The sequence below is a fragment of the Lathamus discolor genome, chromosome 3, assembly GCF_037157495.1.
Source record: "Lathamus discolor isolate bLatDis1 chromosome 3, bLatDis1.hap1, whole genome shotgun sequence".
Taxonomy (NCBI): domain Eukaryota; kingdom Metazoa; phylum Chordata; class Aves; order Psittaciformes; family Psittacidae; genus Lathamus; species Lathamus discolor.
The window spans coordinates 86,056,061-86,081,684 of NC_088886.1; the positions used below are offsets into that span (position 1 = coordinate 86,056,061).

The following is a 25,624-nucleotide window of genomic DNA, read 5'->3' on the forward strand; positions in this document are numbered from 1 at the left end:
AATTCAGTGATTTACAGAAGACATGAGGAACAGCTAAAAAAAATTAATTGAGAAATACTAAATGCTTGACAAGTTAAAAATACCTGGTTTTCCAGATCTTGCCCAACAATGCCAGCTTCCACACAAGCTGTTAAGTTTTTCTCATCTATCCAGAGAATACGATTCTGTTGAAAAGCCAATCAAAACTAAGAATCAGTGTTAAAGATTTCTATTTCCTTCCCTTTACTATTAATACAATTTCAGTTATTACAGCAGTGGAAGCTGAGCCTCCTCATTCTGTCAAACAGCTACACAACAGGCCACAGTTTATGAAATCACCACATACCTATTAGTCAATTTAGGATAGGAATGTTTACAGAACAATACAGAAAAGCCAGAAAGAATTAAATCAAAACTCTTACAGAAGTTAAGCAATACAGTGATTTTTCAAAGTTAGTGATTGAAGGTGCCTGAATCTGACTACCTGAACATTAAGTATACACCAAGTATTTTTAAACATACTTCAAGGGTTAAAAAGATCACATCCAGTTATTCCAGGTCAGCTCTTGGATTTTGATACAGTATGCTAGAAGCAAGATATACTACAGGATGACAGAGTAGATATATGCTTTAGAAATTTAAGATACTTGGAAGGATTGTATCATTTTGCCTGATGAGACATTCACTGTCCCATCAGTATATTCTACTAAACAGGAAAAGTAGTAAATGCTACAAGTTACACAGCGCACTAAGCATGATTGTCAATGAGGACAATCCATGTGAAGGAGAAACTTGGAAAAAAACCAAACATATATACAGTTTTAGCTTTGTTTATAGTAAAGACACTACAGAAGCTTCAGCTCCTTGTTCTTAGTAGGTACACTTCTGGCATACTTTATAATTTGTGCATTAATATTGTTAAGAAGGAGAATAACTTTAACTTCCCTTGCCTTAACTTTTCAACTGACAGAAATGTGGACATCTTCTAGTCCAAATTAAACCATGTTTTAAAGCAACTGTCTCCCCTCACAACTTGAGCTAATTATTCAAAGCCAGCTATTTCAAATTTATTTAAAGCTATATTCAAAATTATTCTGGGCTAATTACTCAAAGCCAGCTATTTGAGCTCCTTTCAGACACTCAGCTTCAGCATAAACTGTTTAAATAATTTAAGATGTTTATATTTTTAGGTAATGTAGACCCTACCTAAAAGACAAAAATACCCATCAGCTGCCTATTAAAACAGTGAAGCTTAGCCAATCATCTTAACTGCTCTGAGACACCCAGATTTTAACTCCAACAATGCTTCTTTTCAATTTAATTTCCTTATTTTCCCTCCTCATTAATAATTACAAGAACTGGCTGGCAGAATACAGACATAAGTGGTCCATTTTCTGACCTGGTGTACACTTTAGTCTTTAGCTGACAAAAGCATGGGTTCTGCCACCTTTGTAGAACAAGATCACTTTGTAATCAGATAAACTTGTCATTTCTCAGTGTAACAGAAGCACCACTGAGCGAGCAGGGAAAATGGAGCCAAAACCCAAGTCTTACCTTCAAGGCTAAAGGAGTTAATTAGCTCAGTCAGTGCTCAAGGGCAATAGAGCCTTACATCAAAGATGCAAAGCCGTTTCTGAAGCATCTTATTACAGTGTAGTCATAAAACTTATTTTAAAAGTGTAAAGCTCTTTCATAATGGGAAGATGAAAACCAGCACTAAATTTTACGGAACTTCATTTCTGGACTGCCTTAAAACTACAAAATTCACGTTCTCAAGATGCTATCTATACAAAAATCTAGGTGTTCTTTTCTTTAAAGTTGATCCTTCAAGTTGATTTATAGATATTATATCACCTTACCAACCTTTAAGTATTTTTAAGTCTGTAAAAAAAGTAAAATTTGCAATAAAAGGCTAGGAGGAAGTTATTTGTTATTTAACCTCACATACAAGTTCCAACAGAGAAGAATAGTAGCTTCTTCTGATTTAAAGGTGCTATAAGAAGGCTTAACAGTGTTTTTTTACTTATTAAATACCTACAGGTCATATGAAGTAGTGCAGGGCTAGCATTAGTAAAAAAGAAAATCACTTTAAACAGAAGGAGTAGCAATTTAATCATGTATGGTACAAATGAATACTTCTATCCCTATTTTATTCTTACAAAGAAAGATCATTCTCTAGTGATCACCACTCCAAGTAATCATAGGATAATTAAAAAAAACACCCCCAAACAAACATTAAAAAAATTGAGACATATACCATTTGTGATGTATCCAGTGAGACAATTGTTCTTTTCTCTTCTTCAGGACATTCAAGGGCATTAGATACACTCGTCCCTCCTGCAAATACGAGCGTAACACTCTGATCATAAAATTCTCCGGTAGCTTTTCTTCATGTAACATCCCCCTCTCCCTCCTTTCTGTTATTGAACTTAATAAAGTAAGACTACTGAAGTTAACTGTTTGAGGCTAGTGATTAGCCTTTTAGGGTTGCCTCTTCCAAACAGTTTCACAAAACCAAGGCAGCACTCCAGATGACAATGATTTAACCACACTTGGTAACAAACCACAAAATTCTGTGATCATCTCAGCTGCTTCTGATAAGTCCAAAATAGATTCTTAAAACAAGGAAAGATGAGAAATAAAGGCCATTAAAGAAACAGAAACAGCTATGGCTTATAAACAGTCTTTTGAGATCACTACGAAGTCATTATACTTCTACCTAAAAACTTTGCTTAAGAGGTCTACCTAATAATTAGTATTTGATACTTCTCTGAAAGCAAGAAATAGAAAGGACACAACTCTTAACAAAAGCCAAAAAAGGACAAAACCAAATGTCCAACTTCACCCAAGGTTTCTGATGTATCTTTGTAGGATGTCACAGAACAGCCTCCAAGAAGCCTCTGGCTTCTCAAAAGACTACAAAGGATTCTAAACAGATCCACAGGAAGCTACAAAAGAACAGCCAATGGCAAGTATGGACACAGCACCAACTAATAAAACACGCTCCAAGAGCGGTAAAGCCCATCACCTTCATTTCCAGTGGTAGGAGAGGTGGCATTTTCCTTCAATACCAACCCCTATAGTAATAACTCCAGAAGGTGACCACAGTTTTGTATAAGCATACTTGGAAAACAAACTGAATCTCTTTATCCTGGTCAGCAAAGAAAAGATAGTCAATATTACTACTTTCAGCTATACCAATTTACTAGTACCAAAACCGACTTGTTACAGAGAGTGTTACAGCTCTCCAGATACAGCTTTCTAGCTGTATATATAAGGATGATATATATACATCCTTTCTAGGATGAGAAGGTTTTAGGGAAAAGACAATACCAAAATAATAGAGCTGGTTTCAGTGACATGCTCATCTTCTCAAATAGTCTTTCCTACAGGGGCTACACTCTTATAGCATAAGCAAGTACCAACCACCACACAGATTTATCCCATAGAATTAAGAGTTCTTCACAAAAAGCTTCTCACAGAATAAGCTCATAAAAGACAATACCCCATGCTCTCTGAGCTTCAAGTCAAAACACAGTAACTCACCACTCTACCTCAGCAGGCTTAGAGGATAAAGCATCCACAAGTAAGAACCTGGTGTCCTTCAGAAACTCTCTATGCTAAGAAGGACACATATTAACACAGGCCTTTACCTGTACTCTGTACCTGGAACATTTCCCAAAAAACGCTTGTCACAGGAATCTCTAACTTTCAGACTGAATAATGTCTAAAAGGCAATCAGAATTATGATTAATGATTTTGCAATATGGTCTCTAACCACAGTTCTCCCTGGACCTATGAGCTTCAACAGTACTACGAAAAAAACCCTTATTTATATGTGGGTTTTGTTAACAGAGCACAAGTAACGCATCCAAAAACATGACACCCCTAACTCTGACATTTTAATCTCTTATTTCCTAGAAGGCTTCCAAGACACAGAGGTAGACTTCAGCTTCATACAGTCACTCCTCTTGCACATTCAATATTCAAGATGTTGACATACCTTTAATGACTTCCACTAAATTGTATACAGCAGCTTTTAATACTGCAAGATCATAAAACAAAAAAGACCATACCTAACATACTAGCAGAAGAGCCCCAACTACTGAATTATTGTTACAATATATTACCAAGATCACATATTTAAATTGAATTCAAGTAGAATACATTTTCACTAGTAGAGTTAAACAGATTTGAGATTTCTAACACTTACCGCCAAATGGTATTATGCAGAGATTGTGTTTGCAGGCTAATTCCACAATTTTAACTACATCTTCATGGCAAACTAAAAAAGTCCAAACAGTTAAAAAACAGGATTTGTGCTTCGTACTGTTATATATGCTTAGTACTAAATATTGCAGTCTGAATAAGCAGCAGCTCCATTTCTAACACCAGCAAGGAAGACATTTCAAAGAGTCGGGCACTAAATACAAGCTAGGCTCAGGAGTATCAGCCTAAAGTTTAGGCCTGAAACAATTCTACACTTGAAGAACTGAGTACAAACCTTAGTCTTCTACTCTATTCATGGACTGACACCTTCTGCAAAATTCTCAGGGCTATCAAACTATTAAAAATTAATCTAGGTACCCTGGAGAACAAATCAAGCTTAAAGCTTTTATTGAAAATTGGCTGTCCAATTTATTTTAAGCAAAAATAAGCCTCTTCTGAGCCCTGAATAACACATCCTTTTCTTCCTCGCTGACATTCAGTTTTGAAAGTAGAGTTGCTGGTGAAATTTCCTTTTCCAGAATGCATTCTGTATCTGGTCAGAGAGGGAAGCAGAAATGCTTGTGCACAGGCAAGGGAAAGGATCCAAAAAAAAATTAAGATCAAATACAGTGCGTACATGAGTTCGTGCAAACAGCAGAGAATGAGCAGGACTCAGTAAACAGGCGTATGAACCCCGGCTACTTTGCTCTTGCCATACAGAGCAGCTTTAAACAAAGGTAGTCAATCATTTCATTTCAGTTGCTTTTGGAGCTGCACAAAATAAAGCTTTGGCAAGTGCATTTCATAGTCACCAGTGCTGTCATGTCAATACCTGTCCTCAAGTAATCAGATGCATCTTATAGTGCCTCTTTTTAAGCCTCCCATATGTGATTTTTTTTTCCCCTAAATAAAGGAAGCAAAATTGAGCTAAGACTAAGCTGTTCTCAGAAATTTTAGGGTTTCTAATGCAGTGCAGCTATCAAAGTATTAGAAGAGTTATAAACAGTGAAGAGTTGGATTCATGCTGAACAGATGTCAACAGGTACTTATATCAAATGAGATTTTTGTTAGCTACTGAAGAATCACACATGGAAAAGTAGTTCCCAGTAACAAGAAACACAACTCAAGTAGAAAATTCACACAAGTGTGCAAACGGTCATATCCATTTAAGTATCTGTATTCTACTAGATAGAAGCAGGCATATTTTCTGCTACATATTATCTACAACAGCTTTAGTTACAACTCTTTAAAGTGGGCCTAGCCTGTACTCAGCTTGCACTGCTCTTTCTTCACGTCAATAATCCTTTGTGCTCTGATAAGAGTTACAGGTGTTACACTTTTTTTACTGAAGTACAGTATGTCATAAAACAAAGCTCTTTAAATGCAAAGATTTCACCAAGCCTCTATCATCAGGTACTCCTTTAAAAAAAGCCAACAAGGTTCAGACTGCAATTTAGACAACTATTCTTGGTGAACATACAAGTTCAAGTTACACTGTGGTTACCCAAGTCATGAATTTAGCTGCCAACAGAAACTTCAGCTGTATTTAATAATAAATTTGACTTCCCCACAGAATGATGGGATTTCACAGGCATAACCTGCAATCCAGATGTTAAACAATCATGATTACCATTCACGATAAAATTCCTTCGATTTCTGTAAAGACAAGTGAAGACCTTCCCCATGACAAGAAAGCACAGGAGTTCAGTAAACAGCCTCCCAGATCAGAAGGCAGACTATAACAGAGCTTACCAGGCCATACAACTATATCAGGAACTCTTTTAAACATTCCTTCCCTGAGTATAAATATCTCATGTAGGCAGTGACCTGAAACACAAACAATGAGTTAACAAGTTCGAACAGGGAAGCATCAAAAGCAACACAGTTACATAAATTAAGTTCTCTTACCATGAGCTCTGAATACCCTATCTTCTGCATCCTGTGAGTATGAGATTTTAGTGGCTCTAAGATCCTGAAGAAATTCTTCTTTTACAATGGATGGAGGTACATCATTAACATTTAAGGTTGCCTACAAGAAAATAAATTCATCAAAAGAGAGTCCCTCAAGTCTGAGAACAGGAGAACTGAAAGTTTTTTTACTACTGCACCTATTATTTTAAATACACTCTTAAAAATAAAATCAGGAGTTGCAGAAAAATCAGTTAAAATAGTACAGTGTGCTCAAAGTTCTGTCATGAAAACCTTGTTGGCAAATTAACCAATACAGGGATAATTCAGATGTAGTATCTACACAAGCTACATTTGTGACTGATCATTAACAACATTTAGAGGTTCAAAATGATCGCTAAGTGTTTGTTTCAGAGTTTTCATATGGGACACACGATCTAATAAAAATACAGTTTTAACAATAATTTGACTTCTGGAAGAGGATATGTGCTGTTCTGGCTTGCTTTAAGGACAATATACTTGAAAAAAGGTGTCAGACATCTGAGAAAAAGGCTTTTCCCTCCAACTTACTCACTTTGTCACCTACAAACAAGCAAAATTGAAGTTAAATGTTCAGGTGAGAGGCACAACAATACTAACAGATCACGATTTCAGGGGGCAGTCAGGTCTTAGATTACTGCTTTAAACTCTTACTATTCTGCTGTCAATGCAGAATCACAGTTCTGTTTGCTAACCCAAGAAAACAGAGCTCTGACAAACTTGAGAAACATAAACAAGCAAATAGGTATCAAATACAGATCTTTAAACTACTTTTAAAAAACCCTTGCTAGCTTTGCTTACATTTTCTATTTTAAACTTGTGTTTCTTCATGGATTACCACAGACAGAACTATTTCATATTATTTGAACACCAAGTGCTGAAAGATCTTTGTTTGCTAAGAGAAACATGAACTACTTAAAAGTTGTAACAATTAATTCCTTGCAGATGGTTTTAAGTATCCTGATTTTTACCTCCCTGTGACAAGTATTCAAATCTGTTAGTTTTTGTCTTCAAGATTCAAATGGTCATATTCATCTATAAAAACCTTCTGCACAAAGCCAAACTAAAATACACCTTTATTTATTCTTATGGGACTGACATATTTTAAGATTTGTGCACTGAAAGGCTAGACAGGAAGCCTGTGTAAAAATGCTCTTAACTGCTGTCCAAGTCTGAAAGACTAAAAAACATTATTATCAAGCCTCGATCATCACAGAAGCAGGTGCATTTATGGTTGTTAATTATAACAGAAAAGTTGCATGCAACAGGAACCCTCCAGTCTCACACAACACAGACAGGAAGAGATGAGCTAGAAAGACAAATGGACCAAGAGATCCCTTCCCTACTACTGTTTCTGTAAAGTTTCTTTATGCTCTGATGACAGTAGAAGGTAAAAAAACAATACAGCATGACAAACTAGAGTATAAACTAGGAACTAAGACAGACTGAAAATGAGGGACCTGCAGAAGTAGCTGAGAATAGCTATAAGAAATCCAGGTATATACTGGAGACTCCAGTGTCCTATTCTGTGTCAAGGTAGCCAGCCTGTTTCAGGTCACACCAAGAACATCAGAAAGAGAGCAGCACAATGTTAACAGGAAAGCATTCAACATTGCTGGCAGATCTCCTGGAGAACTGGTTTGCAAGACATGCTGTGGGATCAAGATACTATTCAAGATTCCTCCCTTATCCTCCACTTCTACTTCATTCTGTATGTCCCTCACATGTAGAAAGAGGACAATAGCTCTCAAGACCTCTGGTCACAGTAAGTTAATGCATTTGCCAGTTAAGACCAAGCCCAATCCTGGTTAAGGAAAACACATCAAGATGATTTTTTTCAAATGACACTGGTAAATGAAAAAACATCTTTATTAACAACAGAAGACTGAAGAAACATTCAGGTTTTTAGGCCCTATGAGGCTACCTACTTCAGAGAAAATGCAATAGTGGAACTCACTAAAGAAATGGGTAAAACTGTTACCCAAAGCAGGGTTGCTGAAGTCACTGCGCAAGCACAGCCTGCTTCCAATACTGTTTAAGCATCTATCTAGTCAGGAACCTGCAGCCTCAAAGGAAACATTGTTAGCAAGAAGTCAGCTCTCCCGACCAACACAAGTTAATCTTTTTAAAAAGCAAAATATGGGTGCTTCACAAAACCCAGAACATTCCAAATGTGGGTTTTTTTCTGAAAATATTCAGCTCAATTTTGACTATTCTGGCAGCCAGTTTTCAGCACCCAGACATTAAAAATATATATATATATATATACTGTCAAATAAGACCTTTGATTTCATACATACACTGAAAACACAGCACAATTTAACTTCACTGTATCTTCTGTCTCTGCAATCATGAAGATCATTGAAGTTGTATAAATAATTCTCCCTAGGCTAACAGTTTCCACTGTCTTGAAGAGCAACCTTCACATAAGGACAAAAACCTCCAAGTCGAAAATGTTCATTCCAGTATCACCAGTTAAAGTGAAACCACAAATTATGCAAAGTCACTGAAGGTTTCACATAGTAGTTCTACATCAATTTTTCTCTTTTTTTCCCCCCAAAAAACCCTGAGGTACCAATACACTACATTTAAATCAATTATGTGCAACATGTCCTACAGGACAACAGCTGAATTACCTTTAACAGTGTGGTCTTGACTATCAGCAAGACAAGTGTTCAAAGGAACTGGTTCAGCTATTTACTTACTCTAGAGGTAGTTTTGTGATCCAGGCTGGCTCCAAAGGTTTTTTCCATCCATTCCTTAAAAGTTGGTAATACCATACCACCTAATCTGTACCTGAAAAGTCAATATTACAGAGATTTTAGATGTTATTTTAGATTAAATGGTTGCATGTCAGATACACTTCTTTTGATTCTATGTATGCAGAAAAGTTATTTCCAATTCTTTACCTACAAGCCTGCAAACCTTCTACACATTCAGTTTTCATGTAACTGCACATTTCCTTGTATTTAACTGTTCTGTACTCCACACAAAATCAAATCATCATCTTAAGTATTACTTTTCTGCATGATCTTTGGGAATCATAGCATATGGCTTTTGAGATATCCCAAACTTCCTTCCACCCCCTCTTCACTTTCAAGGAAGGTCTCTCCCTTTCAGTAGTGTGGAAAGCAGTATCACAATTTACATGTCAGTTATAGGTAGAGGACATGTTTATGGACACACTACCATGTGAACAGCGGTCTCAGAGACCTTACGTATTGTCAGGACAAACGGTGTTAAAGGTTCTTCCCTCACAATCAGAATCCAGCCTAAGAAGTAAAGGGCAGGGTTTGATCACTGCCCAGGACAGATCAGGAGTGCAGTTTGCCACACACTCGTACTAGGACCAATTTTATATGAAGTCTTCATCAGTGATCTGGATTCATCAGTGGAATAGTCAACTAGATGAATAATATTAAGCAATTTTGTGGAGACAGATACTACACAGATAGGAACTCCGGACTTTAAAAAACCTGAGCAAACAAACGAAGATAGAAAACAATAGATAGACAATTGCAAAGCCACCCACCCACTCCAAAAAAGGCATTACTTGCGCATTCAGCAGAACGTAGTGGAGCTAGAGAGGGTTCAGAGAACAACTGTAGAGGCCAAGGGACCTCATAAGCAGAGACTAAAGGGCCCAGGATTCCTCAGCACAGACAGACAGCGGATTATGAGGACACAACTCATAATCAATAAAGCAGCAGATAGGCCAAAGAACTATCACTCACCTAATCCTGCAACACAGTAAAGGATACTTGGTTTAAAACAAGTACTTTACACAACAGCAACATGGAACTTGCTGCCATGGGATGCTGTAGAGGCAGATAGTTATCAGCAGACTTGAAAGCTATTAGACAAATTTATGGACAACAGATCTGTAAGTAGATACTAAAAGGATGAAGCATCTTCAACATCTTCGCAGATGCCTGTTCTCCTATTTCACTTCAAACACTCTCCTTTTGCCACTGTGACAAACTTTTCCATAGAAACTACAATGGTGTGGCCTAACAGGGCATTTCTAATATTATCTATCAGAGAGGCAGAATGCAGATGGGGAAAAAAACCTGCCATTCTCCTCCCATTCTAGAATAGCAACTGGTAGGTACTTATCAGTCAAACAGCAGCCTCAATGCTTCCTCCTGAAAAATAAAACAAGTCTAGCCCTTCGCTGTTTATATCTTCACACTGCCTGGATTTTCTGTGCAGCATAACCTATCCCACACAAACTAAAAAATCAGATGAAAGAATTAGTGACAAAGTGGTAAGAGTCAGAATCCTGGCAAAAGGAGAGAGATCACTATGATCTCCCTAAATATTATACAGTGAATTGAAGTGCCTAAGACAAGACTTTGCATAAGCTTCCTTCCAACCCAAACCATTCTATGATTCTATGACTGACGTGCTCAACATGCCAGTTAGGTTTTTGCAGCTTTGACTCAAAGTAGCTCAATGCTAGTTCACAAACTCAAAGACCAGGAAGGAATTTTTCTGAAGTACAGTATTTATTTCAAACTTATTTCTTTTCCCTATTCTTTTCATTGACTCTTACAAAACATGTATTTTTTTAAACCAGGGAAGACATTGCAAGACTAATTTCCAATGACACAGACAGAGAAAGTTAAGATGTCAAGCGTCAGGCCTAAATCCCCCTGAAAGAAAGATCCTCAAGTAGACTTAATTTTAATATAATTTCCTCAAAAAAAAAAAAAAAACAATTTCTCAGAAAAACAAGCTTGCTATACAAAGTGCTGAGTAGGTACTAAACCAGAAGTGTTGCCACTAAAGAATGTAAAACCAATAAGCAATTTTTATTTTAAAAATAAAAACCTCAGGGGATAAAATAGCTCTGTGCACAACAGTTAAACGCAAACTGGAAGTTCAACAAAGCAACTTGATGTTTGAGAGATTCTCAAAACTGCACAGACCTGCTGCATGTCAGTAAGGCTCTATAACATCGCACACATTATTAGTCTGATTCCATTCTCCAAGGCAAATTTAATGCAGAGTATATCAACTTAGAGAGCACTCCATTAATTTATCTTTTTAATACTTTTAATAAACCTTTCAATAAGCCACCCCATCTATTTCACTCCACAGTAGACTACTGTGTATAGAATTCAGTAAAACCCGTTAAGTGCAGAGCAATTAATGACCTATTCTATGAGATAAAGTAAGGTTTTTTGCCTTCTTTGGATCAACTGAACAGTGAATGTTTTAAATTCTTTTCAAGAAGATACTAAATAAGATATTTCCTTTATATACATTTTCAACTTGCCTTTTTCCTGTGAATTCTGCTTGACCCTTCTTATTGAAGATAAATTTGGAGTCATTATATCCCCATCCATTCCATTTCAGAAGTTCTTGCCTTAAAGGGAGAAATATATGTAAGTGAGACTGTTAGCATACTGTAAACCCATAATGATTTGCAGTTAAGAGGCTTTGGAAAAACAGTCTTATCAGATAGCAGTTGAAGAAATCAAGTACATATCCAAAAGTGTATAGCTTAATAGAGCTAAAAGGAATTCTGCAGCCATAACCATTACTTCTTCAGATTGCATCCTAAGACTTGAAAGACAGGATGCTTTATAAAAACAACCACCAGCTTAAGTCAATGCATATGGTATGGTGATACTCTCAAATCAAGAAGAGTAATATCTGAAAGATGCCTATATTTAAATTTATACATAAATACTAACACACAAATAGGTAATAGATAAATATTTTCAGAATGAAAAAGGCATTTAGCATTATTATTCTCTGTCAAGAAAATAATTTTAAATTTTAGGGTTTTAATGTTACTACTGTAATCCCACGGCACTCTTAATAACATTCACTTGATAAGGCACTCTCAGACATTTGGACTGAAAATACATTATGGAAAGTAAAAAACACAGCCAAAACCAAAACCAACCCAACAAAAACAAACCTTAAGAACTGCAGGAATAACATACCAAATACAACCAGAATGTACCACCATAAGATAGGAAACATTAAAAAACCCAAACCCACAACTGCCAAAATACAACCACAAAATTGAAATGCCTTAAGGACAACCATACCAAAACAAGAGGATCTCTTAATTACAATGAAGTCTTGAGACGTGTAACAATGTAAACCTATTTAAGACTTAGGGATACACAAAGAATAACTACACATTAACTTTGCTTAAAAAGTTTGCAAATTATTTACATTAGAAATTAAGTACCAATCTAAACCATGAGTATCAGTTATAAAAAGGCATACTAAAGAAGTCTGAAAGCAGATATTTACCCCACTCAGCTATACAGAACGTAGATCTTACACTTTGACTGTATAACATAACCAGGGGTGACCATTTCAAAAAGACCTTGGGATTCAGAGAAAGCACTGCCTCAAGTCAGTTGTAACTCAAGCATTATACACAAGATAACTGGGTGACAATTGATTAGCAAAGGTCTTTATTATAAAGATAGTATTAGCATAGATCACTGCTGTCGGTGTCATAAATATACTTGGCTTAATCAAAATTCCGCCTGCACACAAGGTTTTAATTAATCAAATGGAAAAAAGCCATGAACATGTATTTTATTACAATGTTTGAATTGGACATTTCAACAAGCCTCTGACAAACCTAGCACTTCAAGCAAGCTTTATCAAGTTTACTGTGTATTGAAACAGGTCTATACAGCTTTGTGAAATAGCCAATCTATATTGCTCTTTCACACTGAGGAACTGATTCTAAAATTTCAGCCAAAATTAAACTATTTGAGCAGACAACTGTCCAGATACAGAAGCCCCTCTGTTTGGCTGCCTTCTCTCTCCCAACAGACTTGATCTTTACACATGCAGTGGCCACACAGAAAAGGACATAGGTCTACTCATGTTTGATAGCACAGGATTGCACTGTGCTATTGTACTGACATGAGAGATTATGAAAAAGTGTTCTTAATGGACATTATTCAGGCTTGCCTTTTTTTTTTACATATTCTATATATGTAATTCTATATATGTATATTTATAAATATTATATGTATTTATAAGAAACTGCAGGAAGACGCTGAATTGTTCCCAGCTGAGAACAAGCTGACACAGAATAGGCCAACTCAGAAGCATTTATTTTATTCTTTTAAACTGTTTGCCTCAAATCCCCATCACTGCAGGCCTCCTCAAGGCAAGATTTCTCCTCTGCTGACTAAATGTAGTATTTCTATACACCCAATCTCTGTAGTTTGTTACATCCTGTGAAGTCAGGACAGACATATTACGAAATGCAATTTGAGGAAGGGTCAAGCAGCTTCCACCCCAGTTTAGACAGGTAAGTCCTCTCACAAGGCAGTGCTGAAATAAGTATACCAACTATGACGCATGAAACAGGCTAGAAAAACTAACTACTAAGCTGGAGACAATCAAGACAGACCAAGACACGGAAGACCAGGCTCCAAAGGACCTTTTGAGGTGAGACAAAACTGATAAACCACAGCTTTGAAACTACCATTAGTCCTGATACTGGTACAGATAGACACTTCCCACAAAATCCAGGGAGATACCATTAATTAAAGTACTGAACAGAGACCCAGCTACAGGGTCTTTCTGCTAAGCTGACTGCATTCCCAGTTGTTTGCTTTTCTAAAGGCCTGCTTTCCCAGGTTAGTATTAAACTACCTGGTGCTTCCATCAGGCGTTAAAATACAGAACAGAGGCTAAACAGTTTTAACTCCAGAAAGTTTATTTTCAGGTTGAGCTACTCCTGAATAAAATAAGTACACAAAGGTTTACACTGCCCAACAACATAGTTCTTGCTATTGGCATGATGAGAATAACCTAACAATTTGCACATTTTTAGAACAACAGATGCTTCTAAAACATCTCAGCTACCTTGTAACACACAGGAGATTTCCCCACCCCGCCACGCATAACAGGCAGTATTATATATTGTGACAGGTTGTCGTAGTTTAAGCCCAGCCAGCAACCCAGAACCACGCAGCCACTTGCTCACTCCCTCCTTCTCCTACCCCTGCTCCTAGAGTGATGGGGAGGAGAATCGAAAGAATGTAATTCTCACGGGTTGAGATAAGAACAGCCCAGTAACTAAGGTATAACACAAACCACTGCTGCTACCACCAATGATAATAATAATGAGAATGGAAATAACAAGGGAAGAGAATGCAACCGCTCACCACCCGCTGACTGATACCCAGCCCGACCCGAACAGTGATATAACCCTTCCAGGTAACTGCCCCCAGTTTATATAGTGGGCATGACATGCTGTGGTATGGAATACCTCTTCGGCTAGTTTGGGTCAGGTGTCCTGTCTCTGCTTCCTCCTGGCTTCCCCTCCCCTCCCTGACAGAGCATGAGGCTCAGAAAGCCCTTGGGCAGACCAAACATTACTCAGCAACAACTCAAAACATTGGTGTTATCAGCACTGTTCCCACGCTGAAAGTCAAAAACACAGCACTGCACCAGCTACTAAGGAGAAAAATGACTACTACTGCTGAACCCAGGACACAGGTAAAGACCACCACAGAAAGTTACACATTTAACTTTTATATTCAAAACTACTGAGCAAGTCTGAGGTTTCTATCTGGAGACATCTGTCTGGAGACATCTTACATTCATTCTTTTTTTTTGTTCCACCATACCACAGTAACTACCAGTTTAAGTCGCTTACGGCAGTCCCTAGCACTTCATGCCTATGTGCTAAGACCAATTTAGCAGAAATACTACACGCAGCTCCCTAAAAGAGAATCCTAATGTCCTAGTTTCAAGGATTTAAACCACAACACCTATAAAGACCAGATTTTAAATGCAAGACTGATTAGTCAGCTCTGATTTGTAATTGACAGAGCCTGCAGGAAGACCAAACTGTTTAGGTCTTCCCACATACCATTTGAGAGGTATGCTCTTCATGAACAAGAGCTGGTAAACCTCAACTGAAGAGAACTGCCTTCAGCAAAGAGGAAACAGGAATACAGAGGAAATCTGCAAGCCTCCTTGACTACTGAGGCAATGGCAATGTCATACTAGTATTATTCCAAGGCTGTAACAGAACTCTTCTAAAGTGTTCTGTATTAGTTGATGTATTATTCAGAAGTGCCAGCAGCTTTGCAAGATAGAGGCCAGGGCAGTAAGCTGTTCTTCCCCAAGTCTGTCTCTCTACCCTACCTTTCTTAAGTAATGGAAATACACTGTAACATATACCTGCTCTGCATTTCCTTGTCTTCCTAGCTTACATTTGGAAATTAAAACTGTGATTTGACAGCATAATAAGAAACAGAAGGTAAACAAGGAAAAAAGTATTTTTCTGATCTTTTCATCTTTTGGTCAATGAGAAAATGACCATGAGCCGGCAGTGTGTGCTTGCAGCCCAGAAAGCCAACCGTATCCTGGGCTGCATCAAAAGGAGCGTGACCAGCAGGTCAAAGGAGGTGATCCTGCCCCTCTACTCTGCTCTTGTGAGACCTCGCCTGGAGTATTGTGTGCAGTTCTGGTGTCCTCAACATAAAAAGGACATGGAACTGCTGGAACAAGTCCAGAGGAGGGCCACGAGGATGATCAGGGGACTGGAGCACCTCCCGTATGAAGACAGGCTGAGGAAGTTGGGGCTGTTCAGCCTGGAGAAGAGAAGGCTGCGTGGGGACCTCATAGCAGCCTTCCAGTATCTGAAGGGGGCCTATAGGGATGCTGGGGAGGGACTCTTCGTCAGGGACTGTAGTGACAGGACAAGGGGTAACGGGTTAAAACTTAAACAGGGGAAGTTTAGATTGGATATAAGGAAGAAATTCTTTCCTGTTAGGGTGTTGAGGCACTGGAATGGGTTGCCCAGGGAGGTTGTGAATGCTCCATCCCTGGCAGTGTTCAAGGCCAGGTTGGACGAAGCCTTGGGTGAGATGGTTTAGTGTGAGGTGTCCCTGCTCATGGCAGGGGGGTTGGAACTGGATGATCTTAAGGTCCTTTTCAACCCTAACTATTCTATGATTGTAATCATAATTGTAATAACATTCCTCCCTCTTCTTCATTTTCATATTGCCCTTTTGCAGCATTATTTATAAAGTCACCATTCCTTAGAAAAAGCTTTTCAGACCCCAGCTTAAGTGCAGCACTCCCACTGCACCCTGTAATGCCCTGGTGTAGCAATTAGAGCTGCCTACCAGATCAGTATCATGCACCATGTTTACCTTGGCTCTTTAAGAATGATCCAAGCTGTGACTGAGCGATCAATGTAGCCTCCTACATTTACCAAGGTTTTCATTCCCAAAAATCTCAGTGTTAAACTTGTATTCCAGAGGATTAAAAAAGGCAGAAAGAATTGCTGAGCATTGGCAGACCTAAGCACACGCTAAAAACTACCTCCACATACAAGTACTCAGTCCTGGCTCTGAGACAAAGGGACTCAAACAACATATTGATCTGCAACTAATATATACCAGCAATATACCTACCTAAACTTTTTACAAATTATGTATCCTCTAACACCCTGAAACAAAATTTCCCTTGATAGTAATGGTTCCCATCCTCATTCTTAAAAAAAAAAAAAAAATAAAAAAAAATCAATAATTGCATTGCTAAATGGTAAAACAACAACAAAACAACAGGAACTCCAAATACCCTGTACAGTATCTGAATATCTCAAAGCATGTTAAAGAGTTTCATGCCCCTGCTTGAAAAAATATGCTCAGTTTGGCTTAGTCAACCGACACATTCCTGCTACACATTCTATGTGTAGCAAAACTTAATTTATACACCCATCTACTTTTCTTCCCAGCCTCCTTTCCAAGAATATATATAGTAAAGACAGCCTCATCAACATTTGGTATTATTCTTGCTTTAAACTCTATATTACTCAACTCTGTACCATACCTGAACTGTCTCATTTAAAGACAGCATGTTTCCTATTCAGTACATTGGCTTCAACAAATTATCAAGCTTACTGACTGGTTTCATCTTTGACAGAAATATGAAACATTTTAGCCAGAAATAGTAGGAAATTACCAGTTCTTTCTTGCCTTCTAATTCAAAACGCAGAAATTCACTACTGAAAAGCAGAAAGTGCTACAAAGCAGAGGGTGTTTCACTTTTTTTAATATATATTTATATATATACACACACACAAAATGATATTGCTTGAAGGGAAAAAAAGCTGAAAGAAAACAAGTTACCACAGAAACAGTGACACTAGGAAATGAAAACAGTGTGACTAGGTTAAGCGAATTTCAATATTTTACTTTCATTACAATGCCCAACACTGAATACTAATGTGACTGGATGCAATGCAAACTTTTACAGCAAAATATGTGTTCAACAAGCCCAGCATTTTCCTGGAAAACTGACTATGGAATAACCAAGGAGACACTGGGCAGGACACTGATTAGGTCATGGCCCAAGGCACTGCGTTAAGCCCTCAAATGACCATCAGCAAACTGGGCAGAAGCTCACAAAGTGACAGCATGCCTAGACTGCAAGGGTAGCCCCAAGCCTACTGGCTGAGTAAGTGCTCCCAAGGCATCCAGTCACTCAGCTGGGCAGGTGGAAGCCTCCGGACCCACCCTATTTCAACAGAATTGTACCTTCCAGCACTCCCCACATCTTATGTTTTAGCGAGAGGCACAGTGACTGGCTGAAAAAGTTCTTGTTTCTCCCTAAGCTGAAGAACAAGCACAGGGTCTTCCCACAGGTACCCAAGCTCAGCATCCAAAGTTCAACCCAAGAGGAAATTAAACCATGGATATAATTTTCTCATAGTTTCAAATTCACATCACAGGTACATACCAGACATCTGCATACAGAATACTTAAAACTGCCAGTCAAAAAGAGTTTTATGCTACAAAAGTATTACCAAGTTACAGAGCCTTTTATTTTCCAGTGTCTAAAGCACATTGATGTTGTAACACCAGAAGTAAAAACAAAGCTTTTCACTCACGAAGTTACGAGATTATGTCCAATGAAATATCAGAACCAAGTAATGAATGACCTCCAAATGCTAGCATCATGCGATTAACACAAAAGAATGGAATTGCCTCATTACACAGACATACCATCCAAGCATAAATATCAACAAAACTTCCCGCTCCTCAAAAATAGTCTGAAGATCTGACACTTTATATACAAAACAGAGACAAGCAGGCTAATTTACTCAAAGAGCAAGTGACAGCTCCATGTATTTTCTTCAGAGAAGCAAGATGAAAGTGCAGTTCAATCCAATTGAATTCCTGTACCTCAGGTGGAGAAAAGCCAAGATGCTCACATCAGCTTCCTCACAATAACCACTAGCATTTTCAATCTGATCACCAGTTGATGCTTAGCATTAATACAACATACACATAAAATACTCAGACACTCCTCCTGTTTCATGATCCAAAAACCAGCACATTGGTGGAAATTAGTTTCAAGCGGCAGTTTTAAGGGCTACCACATGGGCTAAAGCACCAGCATTTGCCTCATGTAACAATACAAAAGTGTCTTGCAGGTTGTAGGGTTCTTGCAAAACACAGTAACTCCTCAAAGTCCACTTCAGCTGGACTTCTGGTTATCAGCTCAAACCACCAGCTTGAAAGTCAGAACTTTTTCCATGAGTGATAACAGAAAGTCACTGCTCCAGAGGGGAGGGAGAGTATCTCTGAGTTAGACAGTCAAACTTCTCAACCAAGTGGGCAAGCCACTCCAGAGCCCTTTATAAACCAGCAGTAAATTAGTTATCAGGTGCCTGGAAATAACAAAAGGGAATGTAGCCCAAGGAATCCCTCAAGAACCGCTTTATGAAAGCAACATTTATCTGAAGAAGAATGCCATGCTGCAAGCACAAAGTATCTGTTGTGTTTGTCATTCTTAGACTTCCTCCATCTTGAAGGATCTTCCCTGCAGCAAACCAAACGTAATCCTTCTCAAGTCTGAAGTCAAATAACATCTGTTTTATAAACTTAGACACATTCATGTTCCATAGCCCGCCCTTTCAGTTAAACCCCTGCAGCTGCACATACACCTGATTCTGTTTGCTGAATATCTGATATGGCAACACAAACCTTGCATTCATATTTACAGTTTAAATATAAAGAAAGCAGTAAATGCAGACAAGATTTTAGGCATAAGACTTCAAGGGTTTAAGTACTCAAGTGTGAGTTTTTTTAAACTGTTCTGATAAAAGAAATGTTAACTCTCCTTATACATGTTCCTAGCCCCTGCTATTTCATTGCTCTTTATTTCACCACATTGTAACAAAGCCCTGAGGAACAAGGAAATTGGCATTTCTCTAGTGTTCTTTCATAGAAAGCACAAGTCAATTAGGGCGAATTAAAAATTCAGGAAAGCCAAGACATTATAACTATGCTGCTCAGTGTACACTTGCCAAACAATGCAACATAATACTTTACTAGAAGCTATCTCTATTCCACCTACTACTTCACTTGACACCAGTTTCATTTTTATCTTTGAAGAGGCTGCTCTGCTACAAAATACAAGTACATGGCTACTTCCAGGCAGCAAGCAAACAAGTACTTGCAGATTTTTCAAACACTTGAGATCAATCCTTTAAGAAGTAATTTTTAAGTTTGCAACACCAGGACATCTGCTTCACTATCTTAAAAACTGAGATAATGAAGGAGCCAATTGTCTGCCACTTATTCTCTCAAGCAAAATAAGCTCAGTTCCTGGACAATACTGTTTTACCTATTGCACAGGGAATTTCTGTCATACTATGTATCAAATACATCATAAAACTGCGAAGAAAACTTTTTGGCCTATACCATCAACCCTGAAGACTTGCACGTAACAGGCTAGTTTTGGATATAAAACAACATTAAAGGCGTTATGTTTGTCCATGATATCCAGCCTACAACTGATTTTTATTACTTCGCATACTTGTTCTCTACAAAGAGGTACAACAACATTTCAGGAAAGTCTAGTTGGCTGCAACCTGTTACACTACAAGTGTCCTTACTTTACTCCAGCTCAAAGCAGCTTTTATGAAGTCCAAGTGCAAGATTATTCTCTCCAGTTTATTTAAGCAAGTCAAGTTCAAATAAATAGGTATATACACACATTCATTTTCCTGTACATAACAGTTCCAATCTCAGTAAAGACAATCTACAATTTTTTTTATTATTTTTGTTGTAATCTGTTACATGCCTTTGTATAATTCATATTGTACTTTACATATTAAGCATACTTTACACTTCTGTCTTTTATCTGGCTTTTTTCCTAACAAAATTAACAACTATATCCAGTTCGGTTTATTTGGTCTCAAATGATCTAACAATAGATATTATATTACCTGAATCTTATAGATTTCTTACATTTCAACTGCTTGATATTCAACTACTTAAGAGCTAGACAGGAATTGCTGCTGTATATGAAGTCACATTTGCTTTGAGATTATAATACTTCCTTTTATCAGACTAATGATTCCATGAGAGTCTCTTACTTTATCTGTTATCTTTATCTCTCAAGCATTACCTTTGACTAACCATTAACTACTTTGATGCAATCACAGAGCTGCCTGTGAACTGCCACACCTTCCTCAATGCAACAGGCTCTTACTCTTCTGATTTCTTAAGAGACTAGTGGCACCAGCCCTTTCCTCCCTTGCACTAAAAGCTTCCACCACCTTCAGCTCAGAAGTCAGCTATACCAGGATTCAGTTTAGTGTCAAGTATTGCTTATACACTGTTGTCTAAACAGTTAAATGTTTATAATAAACTAAAGATTGGTACAAGTATTGGAGGTAAGATATGTAGCCCCTTTGATGATACTTGTTGAATTCAAGTAGTAACAGCTCTTTAGGAGTTAATTCATGATGCTTCCTAATAGAGTCAATCATTACCAGCAACTACAGCAAGAATTGCAGGAGTCTATATGAAGATACGGTGCTATTAGCACATTACACTAAGCAACTTGAGTGTAAACTTCATACAGAGCAGGCAGCTGACTGTATACTCATTCCTCAGTTTACCCTGGATAACAGCATGACCATGATAATTAAAAGAAAGCCACAAGCCTCTCCTCATCCCACAGGAAAGAAGCTTCTCCACAGACAGCAAAATTGGGAAATCCTGCCCTGCTTTTTCTTGCTCCAGGGCAGAAAAAAAATTAAGCCTATGAGCTACTGAATCAACATTTAGTTACACTCAGCCAATGCTCCCCTTTAATAAGGATCAAATTGTTTAAAGTCTGAGTAAGTTATAATAGAAGCTACTATGGCAAGATTAACATCAGTGCATGCTCCACCTCTGAGGCACTCTTACTTTCTAGCATGCGTAACAGCTGCTTTGCTGTAACTGTGTTCTAGGGTGCCTTACTGTTTTCAAAGCAGTACAAGTTGAACACTTCATGCACTTAATCTTCAACATGACCATACGTAAATTTTTAACTCATGTCTCACCAGCAAAGTGAGCTTATTAACATCTGGTCAACAACAGTTATCAGTGTAACAGAAAAGTTCAGAAAAAAGTAATTTCAAGGAAAAGTTTTTCCAACTCAGTTTTGTTTGATAAGTTTTTCAGCATGACTATCATCCTGTTAGGGCCTCAACACACACTATATAACAATGATCCCCATCTTCCACTGCAACAGTGAATTAAAATAGGAAATATAAGCCAGGACTGCCACCAAGAAATAACATCTCTCCACTCTTCTGGCGCCTAGGATTTCCCTCAAGTGGATACTCAGAGGAGAATACAGCTGCTTGTCTTTTTTAGATGAATTCTCCCATCTTTATAACTGCCATTTTAAAAAGTAGGAAGTATCACAGAATCACAGAATCCCAAGGGTTGGAAGGGACCTCAAAAGATCATCTAGTCCAACCCCCCCACAAGAGCAGGGTAACCTACAGTACATCACACAGGAACTTGTCCAGGCGGGCCTTGAATATCTCCAGTGTAGGAGACTCCACAACCCCCCTGGGCAACCTGTTCCAGTGCTCTGTCACTCTTACAGTAAAGAAGTTCTTCCTGATGTTAACGTGGAACTTCCTATGCTCCAGTTTACACCCAAATGTATACTATGTACACCCAAGTATATTATAATCTTTAAACACACCAATCTGCAAACACATTGTTTAGCATTGAGGCATTCTTATTTGGAAACAGGAACACCCACAGACTTCCCGGTCAGTTCCACACACTCTCCTTCCTGCCCTCGCTGATGATAAATAGCATCTGGATAAGATCCTTAAAAGTTTGGTCTTTGAACGATCAACAAAAAAGCAGTGTTTCTGCAGGTCACTGTCTAGTGACTACCGGATAAGCAGCCAGAAGAAGCATTTCTCTGATCAAGACATACACCTGAAGTACTACAAAGGTGTTTTTTCACCATAGGAAGTAGTCTGCTTTGCAGACAAAATGCAACATGGCAGTGCACCTAAATCTGGTACAATAGTGTCTGTAGCTTTGATACCATTTCAGAAACTACAGGAAAGACGCAACAGGCATAATGAACCAAAATTTTGCTTAAGATACTTTTGCCAGGAAAAATGAAAGGAATAGTTCAAAAGAGGCAGAAAAGCTGAATCATCATACAGAAAACTGCAAGAAAAAAGGATCTGGGTTTGGACTGTCCTAATGTTGCTGATAGAAGCCACACAGTATCTCACAGTACCCATCTGTAGGTCAGTTATTTTTACCAGATTTTTTTCAACCAGTCTTCTAGGTGTCATGCACTCCAGATCAGCTGGAAGTCAGTAAAACTTCATCACTTGCCACCTCCAAATCTGCATAGGCAGCAATTGTCTTTTTTGCCCCCCATCACTCACTTCAAAACCTAGGTATTATCCTCAGACACAAACTCTACCTACATCCTCATATCCAAGCTACATTTAAGTACCAGAACTTTCACATGCAACATCTCAAACATATTTCAACCACATCTCAGATGTTCAGAGGGAAACTTAAGACAGAGATACAGCTCCCTTCAAGGATTTTTTGTTTCCATATGTACAAAAAGTCTGCGCTCTAATGACATCAAGAGAGTTGTATCTATCGTGTGGACCAAGCTTTACAACAGCTTCCTTACACTCCCACAGTAAAGTATCCAGCAGCTGTACCATTCTGATCACAAGCTTCTTGAAGCAATATTTATATTCTTAATTCAGAACAAGTTATTTTGAGTCAAACCAGCAATTCATTACAATGCTACAGCAACTCCCAATATGGGAGAGCAATGTCAATAACTTGTAGAAGTACAGGTGTTAAGTTCACTGTGCCTCTTCTTCCAGAGAAAGAACCTATCGTTCAGTTCACATACATCTTCACAAACACCTGTTTCTCCTGCCCTTCAAGGATAAAATAGCTGGCTGCCAAAATTACACAATAATTCATATAAAAGAAATCCCTAACTAGTTAAACTGATATATTTTTCCAGAAAAGCTGATTTCTTCCTAAATCCAAACCGAAGAAAAACTCCATGAGGAAGACTATTATTTTGGAATGATCCATTTCTTCCAGTCAGCAGCACTGTTTCACACACCACCTGCAAGAGCTTTAAAACCTCCTCAGTGAGAACTAAGGGCTTTCAAAGTTGTCAGCATTTGACTACATGCCCATTTCATCCCAGTCCTCCTAGAGCAGTCATGCTCAGCTTGTGGCCTGGGCCACAGATAGAGCGTTAGAATAATTCAGACTGTGCAGCGGAGAGCAAACCATGGGCTGAATGGAATTTCCTCAAAGGAGTAACAACTCTCCCAGTACTGCTTGCCTTATCTATCCCTTTTCTGTCCGCATACACTAACATAATAGCCTCTGTACACAGCCCAATGGAGAACAGTAGGTTTTCTATAACCTAAACCTGAAAATGGTCTTACAAGATAGCAAGCCAACATGTATACAGAAAATCCACATCCCAGAAAGAGAAAACAAATAACAAAACACAAGTCCACCCCAGCAGAAAGGTAGGCCCCATGGTAAGTTACATGAAACTGTATCATGTTGTTTTAACTGAAGCACTTAAAAGGATCTAATAGAAAATTAAACCCAGGAGACAGTGAAGCAGTGTTGAACTAGACAATTTGCCTTCCCTTGGTCTCATGTGACCTGAGATTCCTTACTACTAAATATGGCAGGAAACAAAAGAAGTAGTCAATACGCTTAAGGCTATTCATTTCTAATACACCTTAGAGTCTAATGTATGAGCACGTCTTTGGCAGCATTCACAAAAGACAAAGGTCTCACATGTCTGTGAACACATGAGAGCTGAATGCCCATACACACACCTCGTTTTTCACATCTGCCACATTCTTTACTATAGCAGCCTCAAAGCATTTTACAAACACTAAACCTCTTCTCCAGTTATTAAGAACACTATAAAGGACTTTCTATTTTAATGCAATCCCACTTACCACAGAAACAAGCAGGAGGCTGAAGACCCCCTTCCTTCAGTTTCATCCTACCCCACAGTCGTGAACCGCTCCAGCGCATCACCCGCCTCTGGGTTCAGTCTCAGCCCCATCCTTCCGCCCGCCGCTGCCTTCCCGAGCCGTCCCAGCCCCGCTGACCCGCAGCTCCCCGCACGGCCCACGGGGGCCTGGGCCCGCGCCGCTAACCCACGCCCGTCCCCGGGCGGGACCCAGACCTCTCCCCGCTACTTAGGCTGCCCTAGTCCCGACCCGCACCGGCAGCCGGTCACTCCGGGAGGTCACCCAGCCCGGCACAGCCTCCCCTCCCGGACACGGCACGGGGCCCACTGCCCGACGGGGACCCCCGCCCGCACCCACCGCTTCCTGGGGATGGAGCCGGAGGCCGGCCCGGTGGAGCCCCCCTGCGCCTTGCAGGGACTCAGGGAGAGCGCTTCCCGCTCCGGAGCCCGCGGCGAGCCCCGCAGGTGCCCTGAGATGATGCGCAGCCGCCGCCGGGCGGAGGACGGGGAGCCGCCACCGCCGCTTCCCGCTGCCTCCTCCGCCGCGGCCGCCATCGCACTTCCGTGTTGTGCCGCCGACCGCCGCCGGGTGAGAGGTCGGGCGAGCGGAAGGCGCCTCCCGGCGCTCCCCTCATATAGGCTGTCCCGGCATGCACCGCCGCCCGCGCGCTCCTCGCCGCGACCGGGCCGAGCCCGGCCCAGCCTCTGTGGGGGGGGGTGGCGAGCGCGGCCCCGCGAGCGGGCCTGCTGGGGCCGCCCCGCCTTAGGGGGCAGTGCGGGGCGCGGGTGTTGTTAGAGCTCCGGAGCCCGGCGTCCAGGAGCGGCCCTTCAGAACGGCAGGGCAGCGGTGAAGCGAAAGGAAAAGGGGCTTTACTGGGGATTGCACACCTCCGGTGCTGTGCGTGTAGCTCCGTTAGATCCCTGAGAGAACACAAAGCTGGGTGTTCTGTAAAGATGAGGATTGCCAAAGTTAATGATGAAATGCTAATGAACAGTGATAACATAGGCGGGTTACCTAAGAAACAGGTTGGTGAGGTGACGGGTGATCCTACAGGGTTTATCGTTATTGCTGACAGGGACACAATGGCCTGGTGAGTGATGGATGCCGAGCCAGGCACCTCTACCTGCGTAACCCGGCTGCGCTTCCCACGATGTACATGCACTG

General features: G+C 39.6%; 1 protein-coding gene across 3 annotated transcripts in view; it reads right to left on the reverse strand.

The window, feature by feature from the left end:
• The window catches only part of AGPS (alkylglycerone phosphate synthase), a 55,463-nt gene extending 30,390 nt beyond the window's left edge, over positions 1-25,073 (reverse strand). For 2 of the 3 annotated variants that reach the window (XM_065670268.1, XM_065670267.1), the window contains exons 1-8: positions 24,818-25,073; positions 11,417-11,506; positions 8,841-8,931; positions 6,097-6,217; positions 5,941-6,015; positions 4,193-4,264; positions 2,237-2,316; positions 84-164 (exon numbers count right to left, since the gene is read on the reverse strand). In XM_065670268.1, the coding sequence (XP_065526340.1) occupies positions 84-164; positions 2,237-2,316; positions 4,193-4,264; positions 5,941-6,015; positions 6,097-6,217; positions 8,841-8,931; positions 11,417-11,506; positions 24,818-25,014 (807 nt within the window). In that variant the 5' untranslated portion in view covers positions 25,015-25,073. Of the gene's footprint in view, positions 1-83; positions 165-2,236; positions 2,317-4,192; positions 4,265-5,940; positions 6,016-6,096; positions 6,218-8,840; positions 8,932-9,869; positions 9,952-11,416; positions 11,507-24,817 lie in introns of those variants that run through there. The other variant, XM_065670270.1, reaches the window with a different exon arrangement.
• Between the last annotated feature and the right edge of the window lie 551 nt (positions 25,074-25,624).